This window comes from Solanum dulcamara, chromosome 4, assembly GCF_947179165.1.
Source record: "Solanum dulcamara chromosome 4, daSolDulc1.2, whole genome shotgun sequence".
Lineage (NCBI taxonomy): Eukaryota > Viridiplantae > Streptophyta > Magnoliopsida > Solanales > Solanaceae > Solanum > Solanum dulcamara.
Genome location: NC_077240.1, coordinates 20,237,173 through 20,257,242, shown reverse-complemented (window position 1 = coordinate 20,257,242; position 20,070 = coordinate 20,237,173). Strand labels below are relative to the sequence as shown.

General features: G+C 34.9%; 1 protein-coding gene and 3 pseudogenes across 2 annotated transcripts; 2 read left to right on the top strand and 2 right to left on the bottom strand.

The window, feature by feature from the left end:
* The first annotated feature begins 4,694 nt into the window (after positions 1-4,694).
* On the top strand, positions 4,695-11,266 carry LOC129884081 (pentatricopeptide repeat-containing protein At5g27460-like; annotated as a pseudogene).
* Positions 10,057-11,006, bottom strand: LOC129886858 (glutathione transferase GST 23-like; annotated as a pseudogene).
* Positions 11,267-13,833: 2,567 nt separating the features above from the next.
* LOC129886856 (pentatricopeptide repeat-containing protein At5g27460) lies at positions 13,834-18,180 on the top strand. 2 transcript variants are annotated; one of them, XM_055961737.1, is made up of 4 exons: positions 13,834-14,047; positions 14,129-14,366; positions 15,459-16,900; positions 17,768-18,180. In XM_055961737.1, the coding sequence occupies exons 1-3, from the start codon at positions 14,001-14,003 to the stop codon at positions 16,701-16,703; spliced, it is 1,530 nt and encodes a 509-aa protein (XP_055817712.1). In that variant the 5' UTR covers positions 13,834-14,000; the 3' UTR covers positions 16,704-16,900; positions 17,768-18,180. The 2 variants fall into 2 exon arrangements, with proteins under 2 accessions (XP_055817712.1, XP_055817713.1); XM_055961738.1 differs by lacking the exon at positions 14,129-14,366 and having other exon boundaries at positions 13,836-14,047; positions 17,768-18,178.
* Positions 18,181-18,572: 392 nt separating this feature from the next.
* Positions 18,573-19,843, bottom strand: LOC129886857 (glutathione transferase GST 23-like; annotated as a pseudogene).
* Positions 19,844-20,070: the final 227 nt, after the last annotated feature.

Sequence of the window (20,070 nt, the reverse complement as noted above, 5' to 3'; positions counted from 1 at the left end):
CGTTATGTTATTTCGATTCCAATATTTTTTAGGTTTATGAGAATGTTTTTGGTTATATAACTTTATGTGTTAGAACTTAATTTTCATTAACAGGTCTTCAACTTTGTGGTTTCCATTTTTTTTTCTTCTGAGCAAAAATATTTTATATTTAGTACTTTAAAATTAATTAAAATTTATTTCTAAATATTTTTAATTTGAACTATATAACAATTCTTTCTTATTGAAATCTATTTTAAAATGAAAGAGAGCTACCATTAGTGGGTCTCATTAATAGAAGTCGGCTATTATATCCTCCTTTTGAATTTATTGAAAGAACATGCATCCATTGGTTGTTATTTATCTCTTAACTATTGAGTGAATTTCAATTTAACTTTATAAATTTATTAGTATATGTATCTGAGCGATGCACGGATAATATTAAATTAATATTTTTAATCATATCATATTGGAATGTCTTGTTTGAATACAACAACAACAATCCAGTGAAATCCCTAAACGTGGTCTGGAGAGGGTAAAGTGTACGCAGACCTGACTCCTACCAAGGTAGGACGACTGTTTCCGAAAGACCCTCGGCTCAGTAAAATCATAAAAAGGAGTTAGATAAGGATAAGAAGTACAGAGCGATATGACAAAGCAAATAACGAAAGAAACCTAGATAAAATAGAGCAAATCAAAGTACAGAAAGTCGTAGATAATAACAGAAATCAGACTACAAGGAATTATAGTGCGCTAATATGCCTACTAAAAAGGAAGAATAACGAAACTATGAACTAGCCATCAACCCTAATGTGGGTCTTCCACACCCTCCTATCTAAGGTCATGTCATCGGTAAGTTGTAACTGCGCCATGTCCTGTCTAATCACCTCTCCCCAATATTTCTTCGGCCTACCCCTACCTCTTCTGAAACCATCCATGGCCAGCCTCTCACACCTCCGCACTGGGGCATCTATGTCTCTCTGCTTCACGTGCCCAAACTATCTTAGTCGCATTTTCTGCATCTTGTCTTCCACCGAGGTCACTCCTACCTTGTCCTAAATAGCCTCATTTCTAATCATGTCGCTCATGTTATGCCCATACATCCATCTCAACATTCTCATTTCAGCAACTTTCATCTTTTGGACGTGAGATACCTTAACTGGCCAACACCCCGCCCCATATAACATAGCCGGTCTAACCACCACTTTGTAGAACTTGCCCTTAAGTTGTGGTGGCACCTCCTTGTCACATAGCACACCGGAAGCGAGCCTCCATTTCATCCACCCTGCCCCAATATGATATGTGACATCATCGTCAATCTTCCCGCTGCCTTGCATAATAGACCCAAGGAACTTGAAACTACTTTTCTTTAGGATGGCCTGGTCACCAAGCCTAACTTCCATGTCAACCTCCTGAGGTATCTCACTGAACTTGCACTCTAAGTACTCTATTTTGGTCCTACTCAGCTTAAACCCTTTAGACTCCAAGGTTTGTCTCCAATTCTCCTGCTTAACGTTAACTCCGCTATGAGTCTCATCGATCAAGACTATGTCGTCCTCAAAAAGCATACACCATGGCACCTCACCTTGAATTTATCACGTCAATCCATCCATCACCAAGGAAAATAAAAATGAACTAAGAGTTGATCCTTGATGCAACCACATCACAACTGGAAAGTGCTCTGCGTCGCCTCCGACTGTCCTTACCCTGGTTTTGGCTCCCTCATACATGTTCTTGATCACCCTAATGTATGCCACATGTACACCTTTAGCCTCCAAACATCTCCATAGTATCTGTCGTGGCACTTTATTATAGGCCTTTTCTAGGTCGATGAATACCATATGTAAGTCCCCCTTCCTCTCCCTATACTGCTCAACCAGTCTCCTCATAAGATGAATGACTTATGTAGTTGAGCGTTCCGGCATAAATCCGAACAATGTCTTGTTTGAGTATTCTAAAATTATATAACCTTAAAAAAAGCTCAATTATCAATATTATTTTTCAATAAAATACGAAAAAAAGATGTTTATGTGTGTATTTGTATGTGTGTAGTTTCATGTGTTAATTTTGCAATGTGCATGTGAAAAACATTTCTTCCATGTCTTTTACTTATGCAAGGGCAAGGGCAGCCCGGTGCACTTAAGCTCCCGCTATGCGCAGGGTCCGGGGAAGGGCCCGACCACAAGGGTCTATTGTACGCAGCCTTACCTTGCATTTCTGCCAGAGGCTGTTTCCAAGGCTTGAACCCGTGACCTCCTGGTCACATGGCAGCAACTTTACCAGTTACTCCAAGGCTCCCCTTCTGTCTTTTACTTATGCAAGTGGCGAAAATGAAAATGTTGAGATAGATGACCAGACATATTAGGAGTGATAAGATTAGGAATATGGATATTTGGGAGAAAGTAGAATTGGCCTCCATGGTGGACAAGATGAGGAAGGGAGACTGAGGTAATTTGGGCATGTGAAGAGGTGATATGCGGATACCCCAATGAGAAGGTGTGAGAGGTTGGATATAGTGGGGTTGAAGAGAGGTAGAGGTAGGCCGAAGAAGTATTGAAGAAAGGTGATTAGACAGGATATGACACATCTTCAATTTACTGAGGACATGACCTTAAATAGAAAGGTATTGAGGTCACGGATAAGGGTAGCCAGTTAGCCGCTAGTTAGGGGTTGTCATATTACTAGCCTTTTCATATAGTATTTGGTTGTTGTACTTGCTATCACCTGGTATTATTATAGTTCTTGCTTTTAATATCTCACATCGTTAGTTATTTACTGTATTTCAATTATCGCACTATTTTATTGATTCATGTTAGTTGCTATGGTTTTTACACTATTTTCTCTTGCTTTGTATTTTGATTTACTGCACTCGAGCCAAGGATCTTTTAGAAACAACTTCTCTATCTCTATAAGCTAGTGATAAAGCTTGCGTATATTCTATTTTTTTCACATCCCACTTGTGGGATTCCACTAGGTATTTTGTTGTTGTTGATTAGATAAGACACAACAAAAAATAGCATATTTGAGATACAATATTTATATCATTTAAATAGATACTATGTATAACATTCATTTTAGCGTCAATAACTTTTTAATAATTTTATATATATATATATATATATATATATATATATATATATATATAGTTTTATTGATTGACATTAGACACACATACAAAACACATACACTAAACTAGTAATAATAATAAATAAAAGCAAAATTCAAATTTCTAATTGTATCTAAGTTGAATGTTGGTTTGGATCGCGTTTGCTATTATATTTGAAACTATATATTAACAATATATAGTTACAATTAAAATTGAAATAAATTTAAAGTAAATTGCAAACTACACATGATATTGTATTTGAACAATTTATCTCCTTCAAAAATTCATTTCATTAAAATGTTCTTTTTAATTATAAATGACGATGGAGTGTATAGCATGTAAACGTGCACTTAAGACTCCTTAAAACACCTAAAATTCGATGAATTCATGAGCCACCATTGGCTTTATAGAGAATTGTGTAACAAAATTATTTAAAAGCTGAATTATTGTTTGTTTGTTTTAAAAAAACAATTTATTTACTTTAATTATACGGAAAAGGGCCAAAATTATTCCTGAACTTTGAAAAATAGTTTACTTATACTCTTCATTATATTTTAGGGCCAATTATACTCTTACCGTTATACTTTGGGCCAAATATGCCCTTGAGTATAACAGAGTGCCACGTGTCAGTTTCTCAGTGACCAACTTATTTCCCCTTTTAAATATATTTTTTTAATTTTTTTTAAATCTGTTTTTAAAATCTATTTTTTAATCTTTTTTTTTAAAATTTATTTTTTTATCTGTTTTTAAATCTGTTTTTTTTAAATCTGTTCCCTTTTTTTTTTATCTGTTTTTAAATGTTTTATTAAAATAATCTGTTTTTTTATCTATTTTTTAAAATCTGTTTTTTTTTTTAAATATATTTTTTATCTGTTTTTTAAATCTATTTTTTAAAAATCTGTTCCGTTTTTTATCTGTTTTTAAATCTTTTTTTAAAATATTTTTTTTAAATCTGTTTTTTTTATCTGTTTTTTTAAATCTGTTTTTTAAAATCTGTTTTTTATATATAAAAACAGTTAAAAAAAATAGATTTAAAAAACATTTAAAAAAAGAGATTTTAAAAAACAGATTTGAAACAACAGATAAAAAAAACAGATTTAAAAAAATATATTTTAAAAAAAGATTTAAAAACAGATAAAAAAAGGGAACAGATTTAAAAAAAACAGATTTAAAAATAGATAAAAAAAATAGATTTAAAAAACATATAAAAAATAGATTTTAAAAACAGATTTAAAAAAAATAAAAAAACAGATTTAAAAAATAGATAAAAAAAAGATTATTTTAAAAAACATTTAAAAAAACGGAACAGATTTTTTTTTTAAAAAAAACAGATTTAAAAACAGATAAAAAAATAAATTTAAAAAAAAGATAAAAAAAAGATTTTAAAAACAGATTTAAAAAAAATTAAAAAACATATTTAAAAGAGGAAATAAGTTGGCCACTGAGAAACTGACACGTGACACTCTGTTATACTCAAGGGTATGTTTGGCCCAAAGTATAACGGTCAGGGTATAATTGGTCATAAAGTATAACGAAGGGTATAAATAAATTTTTTTTCAAATTTTAGGGATAATTTTAACCCTTTTCAGTTAATTATATCTTCAGGGGTTAAAATGGGACAAAATTTCAGACATTGTGGACTAAACTGGACCTTCAAAAACATATAACCCAAACAAGACACCAAAGCAGCAAGAAACTCTCAGTAAGGAATTCTCTTAAAATGCAATTCAAGGTAGCAGCAGCTGGGTTCAATCTTTCAAGATTTCACAGGTAATAAACACCCTTTTCTCTCTTTATTCCATATCTGTAGTTTCTACACTCTCATGGAAATTATTTCACATGTTTTGGAAGCTCGTGGACATGGAGATTTGTGCTGTCACGATCATGCTCTACCACAAAGCGACGCCGATTAACGGCAGTTCCCCCGGAGGGGGTGATTTGGAAAAACGAATTTTGAAGCTCGTTTCATCGGGTGTTACTGTTAGGAGTGTGCTTGAGAATTGGGTGGATGAGGCCGTAGAGTTTCTCTAAAAGATCTTAGGGTGATTATACGGAGGCTCATGAAACGACGTCGTTTTCGACCTGCTTTGGAGGTCTTGTATTTACTCATCAGTTTTTGTTTATTTAAAAAAATTAAACAAAGTTGTGGAATTTCGTAGCTTTGGGTGCTTGATTATGTGATTTAGTAGGGTTACTTAAGTTTAAAATGTCAACATGATACTTTAGTTTATTTGAGCTTTTCTAATGCTGGTAAAAGTGTATTTTTGTTAGAAGAAAAAAAAAGGAAGAATTTTATTGGCGCGTGATTACTTGATTAATGTGGTGATGGGCTGCTCCTTGCCTAACTAGAGGTCTTGATTTCGAACCCTGAGTTATCGCAAATGGGCCCTACTTGGCGAGAATCTAGATTAGTCGGATTCCAATGCAGTGCGGGTACCGGACACCGGATGGAAAACAAAAAAAAATGGTTTTTTCTATAGTATTGGCACAACAGTAATAACTTGATTTTTTAATTTTGAATGTTAAAAGAAGTATCTCTTTTTGAAAGAAATAAGGAACTTTGTTCTTTTGGGTGCTTGATTATATGATGTATTGCTGTAATAAGGTTATTTGAGACAATCAAATGAATCAATGATTTCCTTTTTGAGATGCTGGTAGGATTATCTTTTGTTTTGTTGTAAATTTGAAGGACAAAAGTTGGGTGCGGTTTAGACTACTACTTATTTTCTTGTTATGAAGGTAAATTATTATTGATGTGGTCGGAACCCTGAATACCGGGTGTGACATAAAGTGGAGAATCTTACAGAAGGACGTGAGTTTCTCAAAAGAGCATACCAAAAAAGAAAACTGTAATCTACTTGTTTCCATAAAATTTTGTATTGCTCCTACATTTAAATACTGCTAATATCAGCTGATATACTTGATAGAGGCGTACTAGTGATGCTATGGCATTATCCATTAATTGTGTCAGCTTTATAATAATTGAGAAATAGGTAAACTAAGGATTAACTTGCACAACTTTTGTTTTGGAGTATGTGGAGAAAAACGAAGTGTTTTTTTACACTAGGACTATGAAACCTTTTCTTCTGAAATATCTCCTCTTTTTGTTCTGTTTGTGCAACTAACGGAGACAATAATGTATATCTTTTGTGCAAGTAACGGAGACAATAATGTATATCTTTCTTTCTCTTTTTATATTTATTTGCAGATACTTAACTGGATGGAAACTCAACATAGTTCTCAGATGTTACCTTATGATTATGCCAGGAGACAGGAATTAACTGTTAAAGAACACGGTAGAATAGAAGCTGAAAGATATTTTGAGAGTTTAACCAGTACTGTTTCACTGAAAGCTGCTTCCCTCCCTCTTCTTCGTTGTTATGTTGAAGAAAGGTCCACTGAGAAGGCTGAAGCTTTCATGCTAAAGATAAACAAGTTGGGACTTACTCTGAGCCCTCATCCATTTAATGAGATGATGAAGCTTTATAAGGCCACATCTCAGTACCAGAAAGTACCATCAGTCATTCTCCAAATGAAACAAAACCGAATAACCTTAAATATCCTCTCCTATAATCTCTGGATGGACGCATGTGGGGAGCTCTCTGGGGTTGAATCAGCAGAGATGGTATACAAAGAGATGCTGAGCGACCAAAATGTAGAAGTGGGATGGAGCTCTTTATCTACATTAGCAAATATTTATAAGAAAGTGGGACTGACGGACAAGGCAATTTTGGCCTTAAAAACTGCTGAAAAGAAAATATCTAACAGTAATCACTATCCATACTTCTTTCTCATTACGCAGTATGCTTCTTTGAATAACAAAGATGGAGTACATCGGGTCTGGGAAGCTTCTAAAGCAGTAAACTCCCCAATAACTTGTGCCAATTACATGTGTATGTTGTCGTCTTTGGTCAAGCTAGGTGACATGAGAGAAGCCGAGAGAATTTTTGTGGAATGGGAGTCTCAATGCAGGACATATGACATTAGGGTCTCCAACAGAGTTCTCGGTGGATACATGAGAAATGGATCTGTGGAAAAAGCTGAATCGTTACATTATCGCACGTTGGAGAAAGGTGGATGTCCAAATTCTAAAACCTGGGAGATACTGGTGGAGGGCTGGATAAGAAGTCAACAATTCGATATAGCTATTGATACCTTGAAAAGTGGTCTTGCTGCTCCAAAACATTATGAATGGACGCCATCACCAAGTATTGCTGTCGCAATTTCTGAATATTTCGAAGAAACTAGAAATTTTGAGAAGGGTATGGAGTTTCTTACAATTCTTAGACATTTTGGTCTGGCTAATTTGCAAGTGTACAAGTCGTTGCTTAGAATGCAAACCTCAAGAATAGAAAGTCCACTGTACATCCTTGAAATGATGCAGAATGATGAGACATGGATGATGAGAGCTCTGCCATCTATTCAGGCTTTTTGCATTGTGAGAACTGAAAACTCATAGTGGTACTTTAATTGTGCTTTAAAAGTTGACTTCTAGACCTGGGCTGAGGATAGGTTAGTAGGTCGAGCATGTTGCCTTGTAAGAGAATTTTTTTTTGTCAGTTGATGCTAACTCTGAGTCTACGGCTTAAAATATGAAGAGCACAGTGGATGTGATTTCTTGGGACTGCATCATGCAACGACTGGTAAGTTTCTGTTTGATTAGTCTACTCTCTTTTCTCATGACTCCCTTTGCACTTGGAAGTTGCAGTATCAGTAACTCGGTAAAAGATTATGGCTTCTGCATTTTCTATTATCTCACCAGAGTGTAGGTCTATTATCTGTACTTTGATTACTCTATTTTATTTGTATCGCTCTCGTTATTTGCTTTACCTTATCGCTTTGAACTTCATAACTTCTTAACTTTATCTAACCTCTTTTAATGCTTTTATTGAGCCGAGGGTCTCCCGGAAACAGCCGTCCTACCTTGGTAGGAGTAAGGTCTGCGTACACTTTACCCTCTACAGACCCCACGTTGTGGGATTTCACTGGGTTGTTGTTGTTGTTGTTGTTGTAGTGTAGGTTTATTCTACTAACTGTTGTTTTCATGATACTTGAAATTTTGGGCATTAGATATTCGCATATAAAATTCCATAAATGATATCTGAATATCTTACAGAACGACACTCTGCTGGCAAGGACCTTTAAAGTTTGAAAAAGTAATTTCCTCTCAAAGTCTTTATTATTATAGATGATTTTCCTGCTTATGATGCAGCTTTATCAATTTTTTCTCTCTTAATTTACTCTGTGCATCATCTGTGCTTCTATGTCCACTGTAAGGTACAAGCTTTGGTGGACATCTCAACTCTTCTGAATATATCTGATTCAACTAGTATCATCTGCAAAATCTTTTTTCAACTTTGAGATGTGTTCTTATTGTTTACATATTTACACTTTCAGCGTGATTCAATCTAGCAAGCTTCTTGTGTGGCTATGTTCAGTCTCTCCCTTCCGTATGAAGAATACTAGAGTTTTATCATTTACAACAGGATGATGAAGCTTCAGTAAAAGCATGTCATTTTTACATTTTCTGTTGCACTACTGAACTTCATGCATATCGTAGTCTTATTATGATATTTCTTTCAATTTGAGACTTTTCTGGTGAATTGGCCAAAGAAAATAGCTCCTAATTTTTTTAACACAGTATGTTCTTAATACCTACGAAACTAATATGGAATTGTGTCATGATAGAGATGATATCAGGATCAGTTACCTGGCTTGGACTGGAATAATATTCTGGTTCTTTATATCTCTATGTGTGAACTTGTTTTCTCTTTGCTGATCTCTCTTGCCGAACTGGCTCTTTTATTCATCATATTCAAATATATGAGTGGTAGTACTTTTAATGTGTATAGCCTTACTAATGGATGAGGGCTTCCTCAAAAAAAAAAACTAATGGATGAGGGTTGCTTCCTCATTAATGGTCGATTAAATTATGGTTCAAAGTCTCTGGTCCTTTGTAGCTTATCATCAATTTGTCAGTGCTGGGTTTCTTGTAACTTCCACAGCACTTTTTCCACCTCCCTTTAACTAAAATGAAATTCACTTTTACTTGCAGAAAGTTGAAGAAACTCACATCTTCAAAAGGAATTCAAATGTTGTGTGGCGTATTGACAGTCAGGCACTTGTCCTTTATCAAGGTGCAATGCTCCTTGACATTTAAATAGTTGAAGTTTCTCTAATTTTACAGAAAATGACTATGATATAATGATCAAAGATGCTTATGCCCTTATTTCCCCACAATTGTATTTGATTCGCGTAATCTTACATGGCATTCAATCTCATCAAAAGATTACATGTCATATAATCAAACAAACAACAGCATACCCAATATAATCCAACCAGTAGGTTCTGGGAGGGTAGAGTGTACGTAGACCTTACCTGAGTTACCTCTACCTTGTCAAGTAGTTATGTCATTTAATCATATTTAGTAAAATCTTCCTCCATGGAAACAGATTTTAGATTTCAAGGTGATGCTGAAGCAACCAACATCTTGTAAAATCTTTTGTTATGCTCTAACAATTTGTGTGTGTATCAAAATTGTTTTCTCTTTCCTGATCTCTCTTGCCGGACTGGCTCTTTTATTCATCATATTCAAATATATGAGTGGTAGTGATTTTGAACAAATAGGTTTATGATCACTTATGGACGCAAGCTGAATGTCTATCTTAATGTGTAGGATGAGGGTTGCTTCCTCATTAATGATCGATGATATTATGGTTCAAAGTCTCTAGTCCCTTGTAGCTTATCATCAATGTGTCAGTGCTGGGTTTCTTTGTTGAAGGAACTCAAATGTTTTGTTCGTGTATTGACAGGCACTTGTCCTTTATGAAGGTTCTATGTTCCTTGACATTTAAATAGTTGAAGTTTCTCTAATTTTGCAGAAAATGAGTATATGATATCATGATCATAGATGTTTGTGCCCTTATTTCCCACAATTGTATTTGATAGGAAAAATCTTACATGTCATTCAAACTCATCGAAAAGATTACATGTCATATAATCAAACAAACAACAACATGATACCCAGTATAGTCCCAGGGCTGGGGAGGGTAGAGTGTACCTAGACCTTACATCTACCTTGTCAAGTAGTTATGTCATATAATCATATTTAGTAAAATCTTCCTTCCATGGAAACAGATTTTAGATTTCAAGGTGATGCTGAAGCAACCAACATCTTGTAAAATCCTTTGTTATGCTCTAACAATTTGTCTTTGGATGGTGTACACACTTTCAGAATAGGAACAGCTTCGAGGACATTCTGAAACCATGAAACAAGTGAAGGCATTTCCTCAGCATCAATAAGTTTGATATCCACAATCTCCTCAACAATCTGAGCCCAGCAGATGATCCAAGCAGATGCGACATCTATGAAGCCTATTTTCGTATCTCCAAAAACGCGCTTCTTGCCTAGTTCACCCGTAAAATTTTCAAGTTCTCACGAGCTTCTTTTGCTATCTTCTGCTGCTCCTCTCCAACCTTGGAGAAAGTACCAAATATTCCTGGCACACACTGTAAAGAAAGAAAAAGCATGAATGATCCAGTGATTTGCTGCAAGATGATAAACAAGCAACAGGGAATGGATTCTTCCATATTTGAACATTGGTTATTACCTTGTCATCAACAAATTTTACCCAAAAACGCGCCTTGGCTCTTTCATAAGGATCTTCGGGGAGGAGTGGATTGTGCTTCCATGTCTCTTCAATGTATTCAAGTATGACTAGTGATTCTGCAATAGGTTTCCCATTATGAACCAAAACGGGAATCTTTTTATGAACTGGATTGTATGCAACAGCAGAGGACTTTTGTTTGGGAGATCTTCTTCTTGGTAGTCATATTCAAGCCCTTTCAGTTTCAGTGCCCAATGAACCCTCAGAGCAAAAGGGCTTGCCCAGTATCCAAACAAATTCACTTTCTCACCTGCCATTGCTGATTCTTGCTATGTAGACGCTACTCAATCTCTGGTTATATAGAGGTATAATTCTTGCTGTGCAGGTCAAAAGGGGCCAAGGCTGCTGCTAAATGTTGGAATATTACAAGTCTTGAGATAATTAAGTGTGAAACAATGAATGTTTAGTTGTTTACTACTTTTCTTAAAAGGTACTTTAGTGCTTCCCTGTCAAGATAAACCAGCAAAAGTGATTCATTGTTTTGACTTTTCAATGCTAATGAACGTTCCTTTCTCTTTATCTCATTGGAAAATGGCAACTTCTGCAATATTGTTCACATAGTTTTGTAATTATTCCATCTGGCACAAGTTCTATTTATTTTATTTTCAGTATGTCCAAGAAAATACAAGTGTTCTCTTTTCAAAAATAAGATGAACTATCTATTACTCTTTCGTTTCAATTAGTTTGTCTAGTTTAAGATGACACTATCTATTACTCTGAATATATGTTTAATTCCATTCCGGTGTTTTCGCGTTGGAGAAGAACTAAATCTTGTTAAGTTTACTGAGACAGCTATATTTGGTCTAGAATTGTTGGCAAGATACATTAATGCACCAATTGCACTAAGGTATGGTATTTCAACATCAACAAACTCTTCATCATTTTCATGAGGTCGAAATGGATCTTTATTAATATCAAGAGATCTCACAACCATTGGGGTAACTTTATCCATGTAAAATCTCCTTAAAATATTTTTTGTATATATTGATTGATGGACAAATATCTCATTTGCAAATATTCAATTTGTAGACTAAGACAAAATTTTGTCTTTCCGAGGTCTTTCATTTCAAATTCCCTTTTCAGACATTTTACTGCCTTTGAAAGTTCTTCAGGAGTCCCGATAATATTCAAATCATCAACATATACAACTATTATGACAAATTCAGATTCAGACTTTTTCATAAAGATTGGATCATTTTTATATTCTTTCTTTAGCAAATATTCGCTAAGACGATTGTACCACATTCGCCCTGATTGTTTCAACCTGTATAAAGATTTTTGAAGTTTTATTGAAAAAGTTTCCCGAAAATCTTTATATATTTCAGGCATTTTAAATCCTTCAGGAATTTTGATAAAAATATCGTTATCCAAAGAACCATATAAATAGAATGTAACGACATCCATCAGATACATGACAAGTTTTTCATGAACTGCCAGATTTATAATATACCTGAAAGTGATTGCATCCACCACAGGAGAATATGTTTTCATATAATCAATGTCATATATTTGCGAAAATCCTTGTGCCACAAGTCGTGTTTTATATCTTACGACTTTATTTTTCTCATTTCGTTTTCGCACCAAGACCTATTTGTACCCCACTGATTTTATACCTTCAGGTGTTTGGACTATTGATTCGAAAACTTTGTGTTTTTCAAGCGAAGTTAATTCAACTTGAATTGCATCTTTTCATTTCGGCTAATCATTCCTGTCTACATTCATCGACAGACTTTGGTTCAAGATCCCCATTTTGTTGCATTATTTCAATAGCAACATTATAAGCAAAATTATTATCGATAATTACATTATTTCGATTCCATATTTTTTCTGATGAGACATAATTTATTAAAATTTCTTTATCATTTTCAAGCGCCTTAACCTCTTCCAAGGTTTTATCAATGGTTATGTCTCCTCGCTCTTCTTGAGCAGGTTCTTTCATATCATGACCATCTTTATTGTTTGTTTCTTCTTTTTTTTGAGGATTTTTATCTTTGGAACCGATCGGTCTACCACATTTTAAATATGGTTTAAACTCATTTGCATTAATTAATTGTCCTACTGGACATAAACTCGAATTGGAGCATTAGCAGTTGGAGTATGAGATTTAGTAACTCTTGATAGGTCAGTGAATTCATCTGACAGTTTTGCAAATGAATTATCTTTTGAATTTCAAGTTCACATTTATTTGTACGAGGATCTAAATGAGATAGTGGTAATGCATTTCAATTTATTTTTCTTTTCAGCTGCTTATTTTCTCCCCCGGTATACTAATTCATCAAAATGACAATCAACAAATCTTGCAGTAAATAAATCTCCAGTCATAGGTTCCAAATATTTTATGATAGAATGAGATTCATACCCAACATATATCTTCAATCTTCTTTGGGGTCCCATCTTTGTGCGTTGTGGTGGAGCAATTGAAACATATACTGCACATCCAAATATTCTAAGATAGAAAATGTTCGGCTCCTAACCAAAAGCCAATTATAATGTGGAGACTTTATGATAACTTAAGGGTTCGATCCGCACATGACTTGTTGCATGCAAAATAGCAAGAACCCATAATGAAATGGAAAGTTTTGTCCTCACAGGCATTGGTCTAGCAATTAATTGTAAACGTTAATCAATGATTCCGCTAAATCATTTTGAGTATGAACATGAGCAACCGGATGCTCAACTGTTATCTAGTGGACACACAATAATCATTAAATGTCTGAGATGTGAACTCATCAGCATTATCAAGACGAATTATCTTTATTGTATAATCTGAAAATTGTGCTCTTAACTTAATTATTTGAGCAAGTAATCTTGCAAATGTCATATTACGAATTGACAATAAGCACACATATGATCATCTTATAAATGCATCTATTAAAACCATATAATAGTTAAATGGTTCACATGATAGGTGAATGAGCCACATATATCACCATATATATGCTCCAAAAATGTTGTTGTTCATCTATAGTGAAAATACTTCACTACCATGAAATCCACTACTTTTCCAACACCTTTTTAATTATACATGATGATATCCTTTGCGTATTTTTGAGATTATATTGAATTGTGCAACAAAATTATTTAAAAGTTAAAAATGTTTTATTTATATCTTCAGGTATTAAATGGGACAAAATTTCAGACATTGGGGACTAAACTGGACCTTCAAAAGCATATGATTACTCAAAATCCAAACAAGAAACCAAAGGCAACAAGAACATACTCTCGGAAGTGAAAGTATTAAATCTCCGAAAATGCTAATCAAGGCAGCAGTTGGGTTCAATCTTTCAAGATTTCACAGGTAATGGACACCCTTTTCTCTCTTAATTCCATTTCTGTAGTTTGTACACTCTCATGGAAATCATTGTACATGATTTGGAAGCTCGTGGACATGGAGATTTGTGCTGTCAAGATCATGCTCTACAAACAAAGCAACGCCGTTTAACGGCAGTTTACCCGGTGGGGGTGATTTGAAAAAACGAATTTTGAAGGTCGTTTCATCGGGTGTTAGGAGTGTGCTTGAGAATTGGGTGGATGAAGGCCGTAGAGTTTCTCTAAACGAGCTTAGGGTAATTATACGGCAGCTCATAACACGACGTCGTTTTGGACCAGCTTTGGAGGTCTTGTATTCATCAGTCCTTTTTTTTATTTTATCAAACAAAGTTGTAGAATTTTGTATCTTTGGGTGCTTGATTATGTGAAAGGTTACTTAAAATTGTCAAAATGATACTTTAGTTTTCTTGAGCTTTTCTAATGCTGGTAAAAGTGTCTATTTTTGTTAGAAAAAAAATACGAAGAATTTTCTTTTGTGGGTGTGTGATACTTGATTAATATGGTTTTTGTCACCATAATGGATGTGGAGCAGCCGATGGAGCAGCCGATGGGGCTGCTCCCCTCTTATCTAGAGATCACGGTTGCGGGCCCTGGGTATGGAGAAATACTTAGTAGGGCGTGTACATTGGATGGAAACCATAAAAAAATAAAGATGGTTTTTGTCTATAGTATTAGCGCTATAGTAATAATTTCCTTGCCTTTTTGTTTTGAATGGTAATAGAAATATCTTTTTTTTAAAATAAATAAATAGAAACTTCTTCTTTTGGGTGCTTGATTATATGTTGTAATAAGGTCATATGAGACATTTGAATGAAACGATAGTTTCCTTTTTGAGATGCTGGTAAGAATATCTTTTGTTCTGTTGTAAATTTGAGGGATAAAAGTTGAGTGCTTGATTTATGTGGATGATACTACACTACTTTTCTTGTTCTTATGAAGGTATGAATTATTATTGATGTGGTCGGAACCCTGAATACTAGGTGTGACATAAAGCGGAGAATCATACAAAAAGACATGAGTTTTCGAAAGAGCATACCAAAAAAGAAAACTGTATCTACTTGTTTCCTTAAAATTTTGAATTGCTCGTACATTTTTATACTGCTAATATCAGCTTATATACTTAATAGAGGCATATTGGTGATGATATGGCATTATCCGTTAATTTTGTCAGCTTTATAATAATTGAGAAGTAGGTTAACTAATGATTAACTTGCTCAACTTTTGTTTTGGAGTATGAAGAGAAAATATAAAAGTGGTGGGTATTTTACACAAGGACTATGAAACCTTTTCGTCTGAAATATCTCCTCTTTTGATCTGTTTGTGCATGTAACGGAGACAATAATGTATATCTTTCTTTCTCTTTTTATATATATTTGCAGATACTTAACTGGATGGAAACTCAACATAGTTCTCAGATGTTACCTTATGATTATGCCAGGAGACAGGAATTAACTGTTAAAGAACACGGTAGAATAGAAGCTGAAAGATATTTTGAGAGTTTAACCAGTACTGTTTCGCTGAAAGCTGCTTCCCTCCCTCTTCTTCGTTGTTATGTTGAAGAAAGGTCCACTGAGAAGGCTGAAGCTTTCATGCTAAAGATAAACAAGTTGGGACTTACTCTGAGCCCTCATCCATTTAATGAGATGATGAAGCTTTATAAGGCCACATCTCAGTACCAGAAAGTACCATCAGTCATTCTCCAAATGAAACAAAACCGAATAACCTTAAATGTCCTCTCCTATAATCTCTGGATGGACGCATGTGGGGAGCTCTCTGGGGTTGAATCAGCAGAGATGGTATACAAAGAGATGCTGAGCGACCAAAATGTAGAAGTGGGATGGAGCTCTTTATCTACATTAGCAAATATTTATAAGAAAGTGGGACTGACGGACAAGGCAATTTTGGCCTTAAAAACTGCTGAAAAGAAAATATCTAACAGTAATCACTATCCTTACTTCTTTCTCATTACGCAGTATGCTTCTTTGAATAACAAAGATGGAGTACATCGAGTCTGGGAAGCTTCTAAAGCAGTAAACTCCCCAATAACTTGTGCCAATTACATGTGTATGTTGTCGTCTTTGGTCAAGCTAGGTGACATGAGAGAAGCCGAGAGAATTTTTGTGGAATGGGAGTCTCAATGCAGGACATATGACATTAGGGTCTCCAACATACTTCTCGGTGGATACATGAGAAATGGATCAGTGGAAAAAGCTGAATCGTTACATTTTCACACGTTGGAGAAAGGTGGTTGTCCAAATTCTAAAACCTGGGAGATACTGGTGGAGGGATGGATAAGAAGTCAACAAATGGATAAAGCTATTGATGCCTTGAAAAGTGGTCTTGCTGCTCTAAAACATTATGAATGGAGGCCATCACCAAGTATTGTTGTCGCAATTTCAGAATATTTCGAAGAAACTAGAAATTTTGAGAAGGCTATGGAGTTTCTTACAACTCTTAGACATGTTGGTCTCGCTAATTTGCAAGTGTACAAGTCATTGCTTAGAATGCAAACCTCAAGAGAAGAAAGTCCATTGTACATCCTTGAAATGATGCAGAATGATGGAATTGACGTGGATGATGAGACCTCTGCCATCTATTCAGGCGTTTTGCGTTGTAAGAACTGAAAACCCATAGTGGTACTTTAATTGTGCTTTAAAAGTTGACTTTTAGACCTGGGCAGAAGGTAGGTTAGTATGTCAAGCATGTTCCCTTGTGAGAAAACTTCTTTGTTTTGTCACTTGGTATTAACTCTGAGTCAGCGGCTTAAAATATGAAGAGCACAGTGGATGTGATTTCTTGGGGCTGCATCCTGCAGCGACTGGTAAGTTTGTGTCAAATTAATCTACTCTCTGTTCTCTTGATTCCCTTTGCACTATCAGTAACTCTGTAAAAGATTATGGCTTCTGCCAGCAAGGACCTTTAAAGTTTGAAAAAGTAATTTCCTCTCAAAGCCTTTATTATGATAGATGACTTTCCTGCTTATGCATAGTCCAGGTTTAAGATTAAGATGCAGCTTTATCAAATATATCGCTGTTAATTTACTCTGTGCATCATCTGAGCTTCTATGTCTACTGTAAGATATAAGCTTTGGTGGACATCTCAACTTTTCTGAATATATCTGATTCAACAAGCATTGTCTGCAAAATCTTTTTTCAACTTTGAGATGTGTTCTTGTTATTTGCACTTTTAGCATGATTCAGGCTAGCAAACTTCTTTTGTGGCTATGTTCTGTCTCTCCCTTTCAGATGAACAATTCTAGAGTTTTATCATGGGATTTTTACAAAAATATTGAGTCTAATAAAATAATTACATCTACAAAACCCATATTGTCGCACTACACCTGCAATAGCCCATTTTTCTTCGCAACAGTGCTTATACTACATTATACACCTATTGTACATAAATGTATAAACTTGTATAAAAGTGTATAAGAGGTGTTTATACACACTTTTACGTTGTTATACACCTTATAAATAATTATACAATATATGTATACACTGTACAAATTAGTGTGATAAAATACTCTCGGAATTAGCTAATACTTCAAACTAAACATGGGATAAAGTTAAACCAAATTTTATCCCGAAATTATCATCCTTACCTTAGCTTTTTCTCAAATAGTGTTGGTATGGACAACACATCAAAAAGAGAAAATCAATTTATCTTATTCCTTCTCTATTTTCACCAGTTTTTGACACCAAAAGGGCAAATAAGGAGAGGCCTTTGGATGGAGGAGCCACTGTTTTGCCAACAAATTGGACCATCTCGGGTAAAAATAAGAAGTTGGGCCAAAAGGTGTAATAATTTTTCCCATACAGTAAAATTTTCTCTTTTTTCATTTACAACAGGATGATGAAGCTTCAGTAAAAGCATGTCTTTTTCCATTTTCTGTTGCACTACTGGCTTCATGCACATCCTAGTCCTATTATATTATTCTTTCAATTTGAGGTTTTTCTGGCTGACCAAAGAAACAGCTCCTAATATTATTTTTTTAAAAACTGTATGTTCTTAATGCCTGCCAAACTAATATGGAATTTTTTTCATGATAGAGAATGTGGATCAGTTACCTGGCTTAGACTGGAATAATTTTCTGGTTCTTTATATCTCTACGTGTGTGTATCAAAATTATTTTCTCTTTCCTGATCTCTCTTGCCGGATTGGCTCTTTTATTCATCATATTCAAATATATAAGTGGTAGTGATTTTGAACAAATAGGTTTATGATCACTTACGGATGCAAGCTGAATGTCTATCTTAATGTGTAGGATGAGGGTTGCTTCCTCATTAATGATCGATGATATTATGGTTCAAAGTCTCTAGTCCCTTGTAGCTTATCATCAATGTGTCAGTGCTGGGTTTCTTTGTTGAAAGAACTCAAATGTTGTGTTGCGTATTGACAGTCAGGCACTTGTCCTTTATGAAGGTTCTATGTTCCTTGACATTTAAATAGTTGAAGTTTCGCTAATTTTGCAGAAAATGACTATGATATCATGATCATAGATGTTTATGCCCTTATTTCCCACAATTGTATTTATAAGAGAAATCTTACATGTCATTCAAACTCATCGAAAAGATTACATGTCATATAATCAAACAAACAACAGCATGATACCCAGTATAGTCCCAGGGCTGGGGAGGGTAGAGTGTACCTAGACCTTACATCTACCTTGTCAAGTAGTTATGTCATATAATCATATTTAGTAAAATCTTCCTTCCATGGAAACAGATTTTAGATTTCAAGGTGATGCTGAAGCAACCAACATCTTGTAAAATCCTTTGTTATGCTCTAACAATTTGTCTTTGGATGGTGTACACACTTTCAGAATAGGAACAGCTTCGAGGACATTCTGAAACCATGAAACAAGTGAAGGCATTTCCTCAGCATCAATAAGTTTGATATCCACAATCTCCTCAACAATCTGAGCCCAGCAGATGATCCAAGCAGATGCGACATCTATGAAGCCTATTTTCGTATCTCCAAAAACGCGCTTCTTGCCTAGTTCACCCGTAAAATTTTCAAGTTCTCACGAGCTTCTTTTGCTATCTTCTGCTGCTCCTCTCCAACCTTGGAGAAAGTACCAAATATTCCTGGCACACACTGTAAAGAAAGAAAAAGCATGAATGATCCAGTGATTTGCTGCAAGATGATAAACAAGCAACAGGGAATGGATTCTTCCATATTTGAACATTGGTTATTACCTTGTCATCAACAAATTTTACCCAAAAACGCGCCTTGGCTCTTTCATAAGGATCTTCGGGGAGGAGTGGATTGTGCTTCCATGTCTCTTCAATGTATTCAAGTATGACTAGTGATTCTGCAATAGGTTTCCCATTATGAACCAAAACGGGAATCTTTTTATGAACTGGATTGTATGCAACAGCAGAGGACTTTTGTTTGGGAGATCTTCTTCTTGGTAGTCATATTCAAGCCCTTTCAGTTTCAGTGCCCAATGAACCCTCAGAGCAAAAGGGCTTGCCCAGTATCCAAACAAATTCACTTTCTCACCTGCCATTACTGATTCTTGCTATGTAGAGGCTACTCAATCTCTCTTGTTATATAGAGGTATAATTCTTGCTGTGCAGGTCAAGAGGGGCCAATGCTGCCGCTAAATGTTGGAATATTACAAGTCTTGAGATAATCAAGTGTGAAACAATGAATGTTTAGTAGTTTACGACTTTTCTTAAAAGGTACTTTCGTGCTTCCCTGTCAAGATAAACCAGCAAAAGTGATTCATTGTTTTGACTTTTCAATGCTAATGAACGTTCCTTTCTCTTATCTCATTGGAAAATGACAACTTCTGCAATATTGTTCACATAGTATTGTGATTATTCCATCTGGCACAAGTTCTATTTATTTTATTTACAGTATGTCCAAGAAAATACAAGTGTTTTCATTTCAAAAATAAGATGACAATATCTATTACTCTTCCGTTTCAATTTGATATAAAAAATAAAGAAGATTTTTAAAATTTTATGGTCTTAAGCTTTAGAT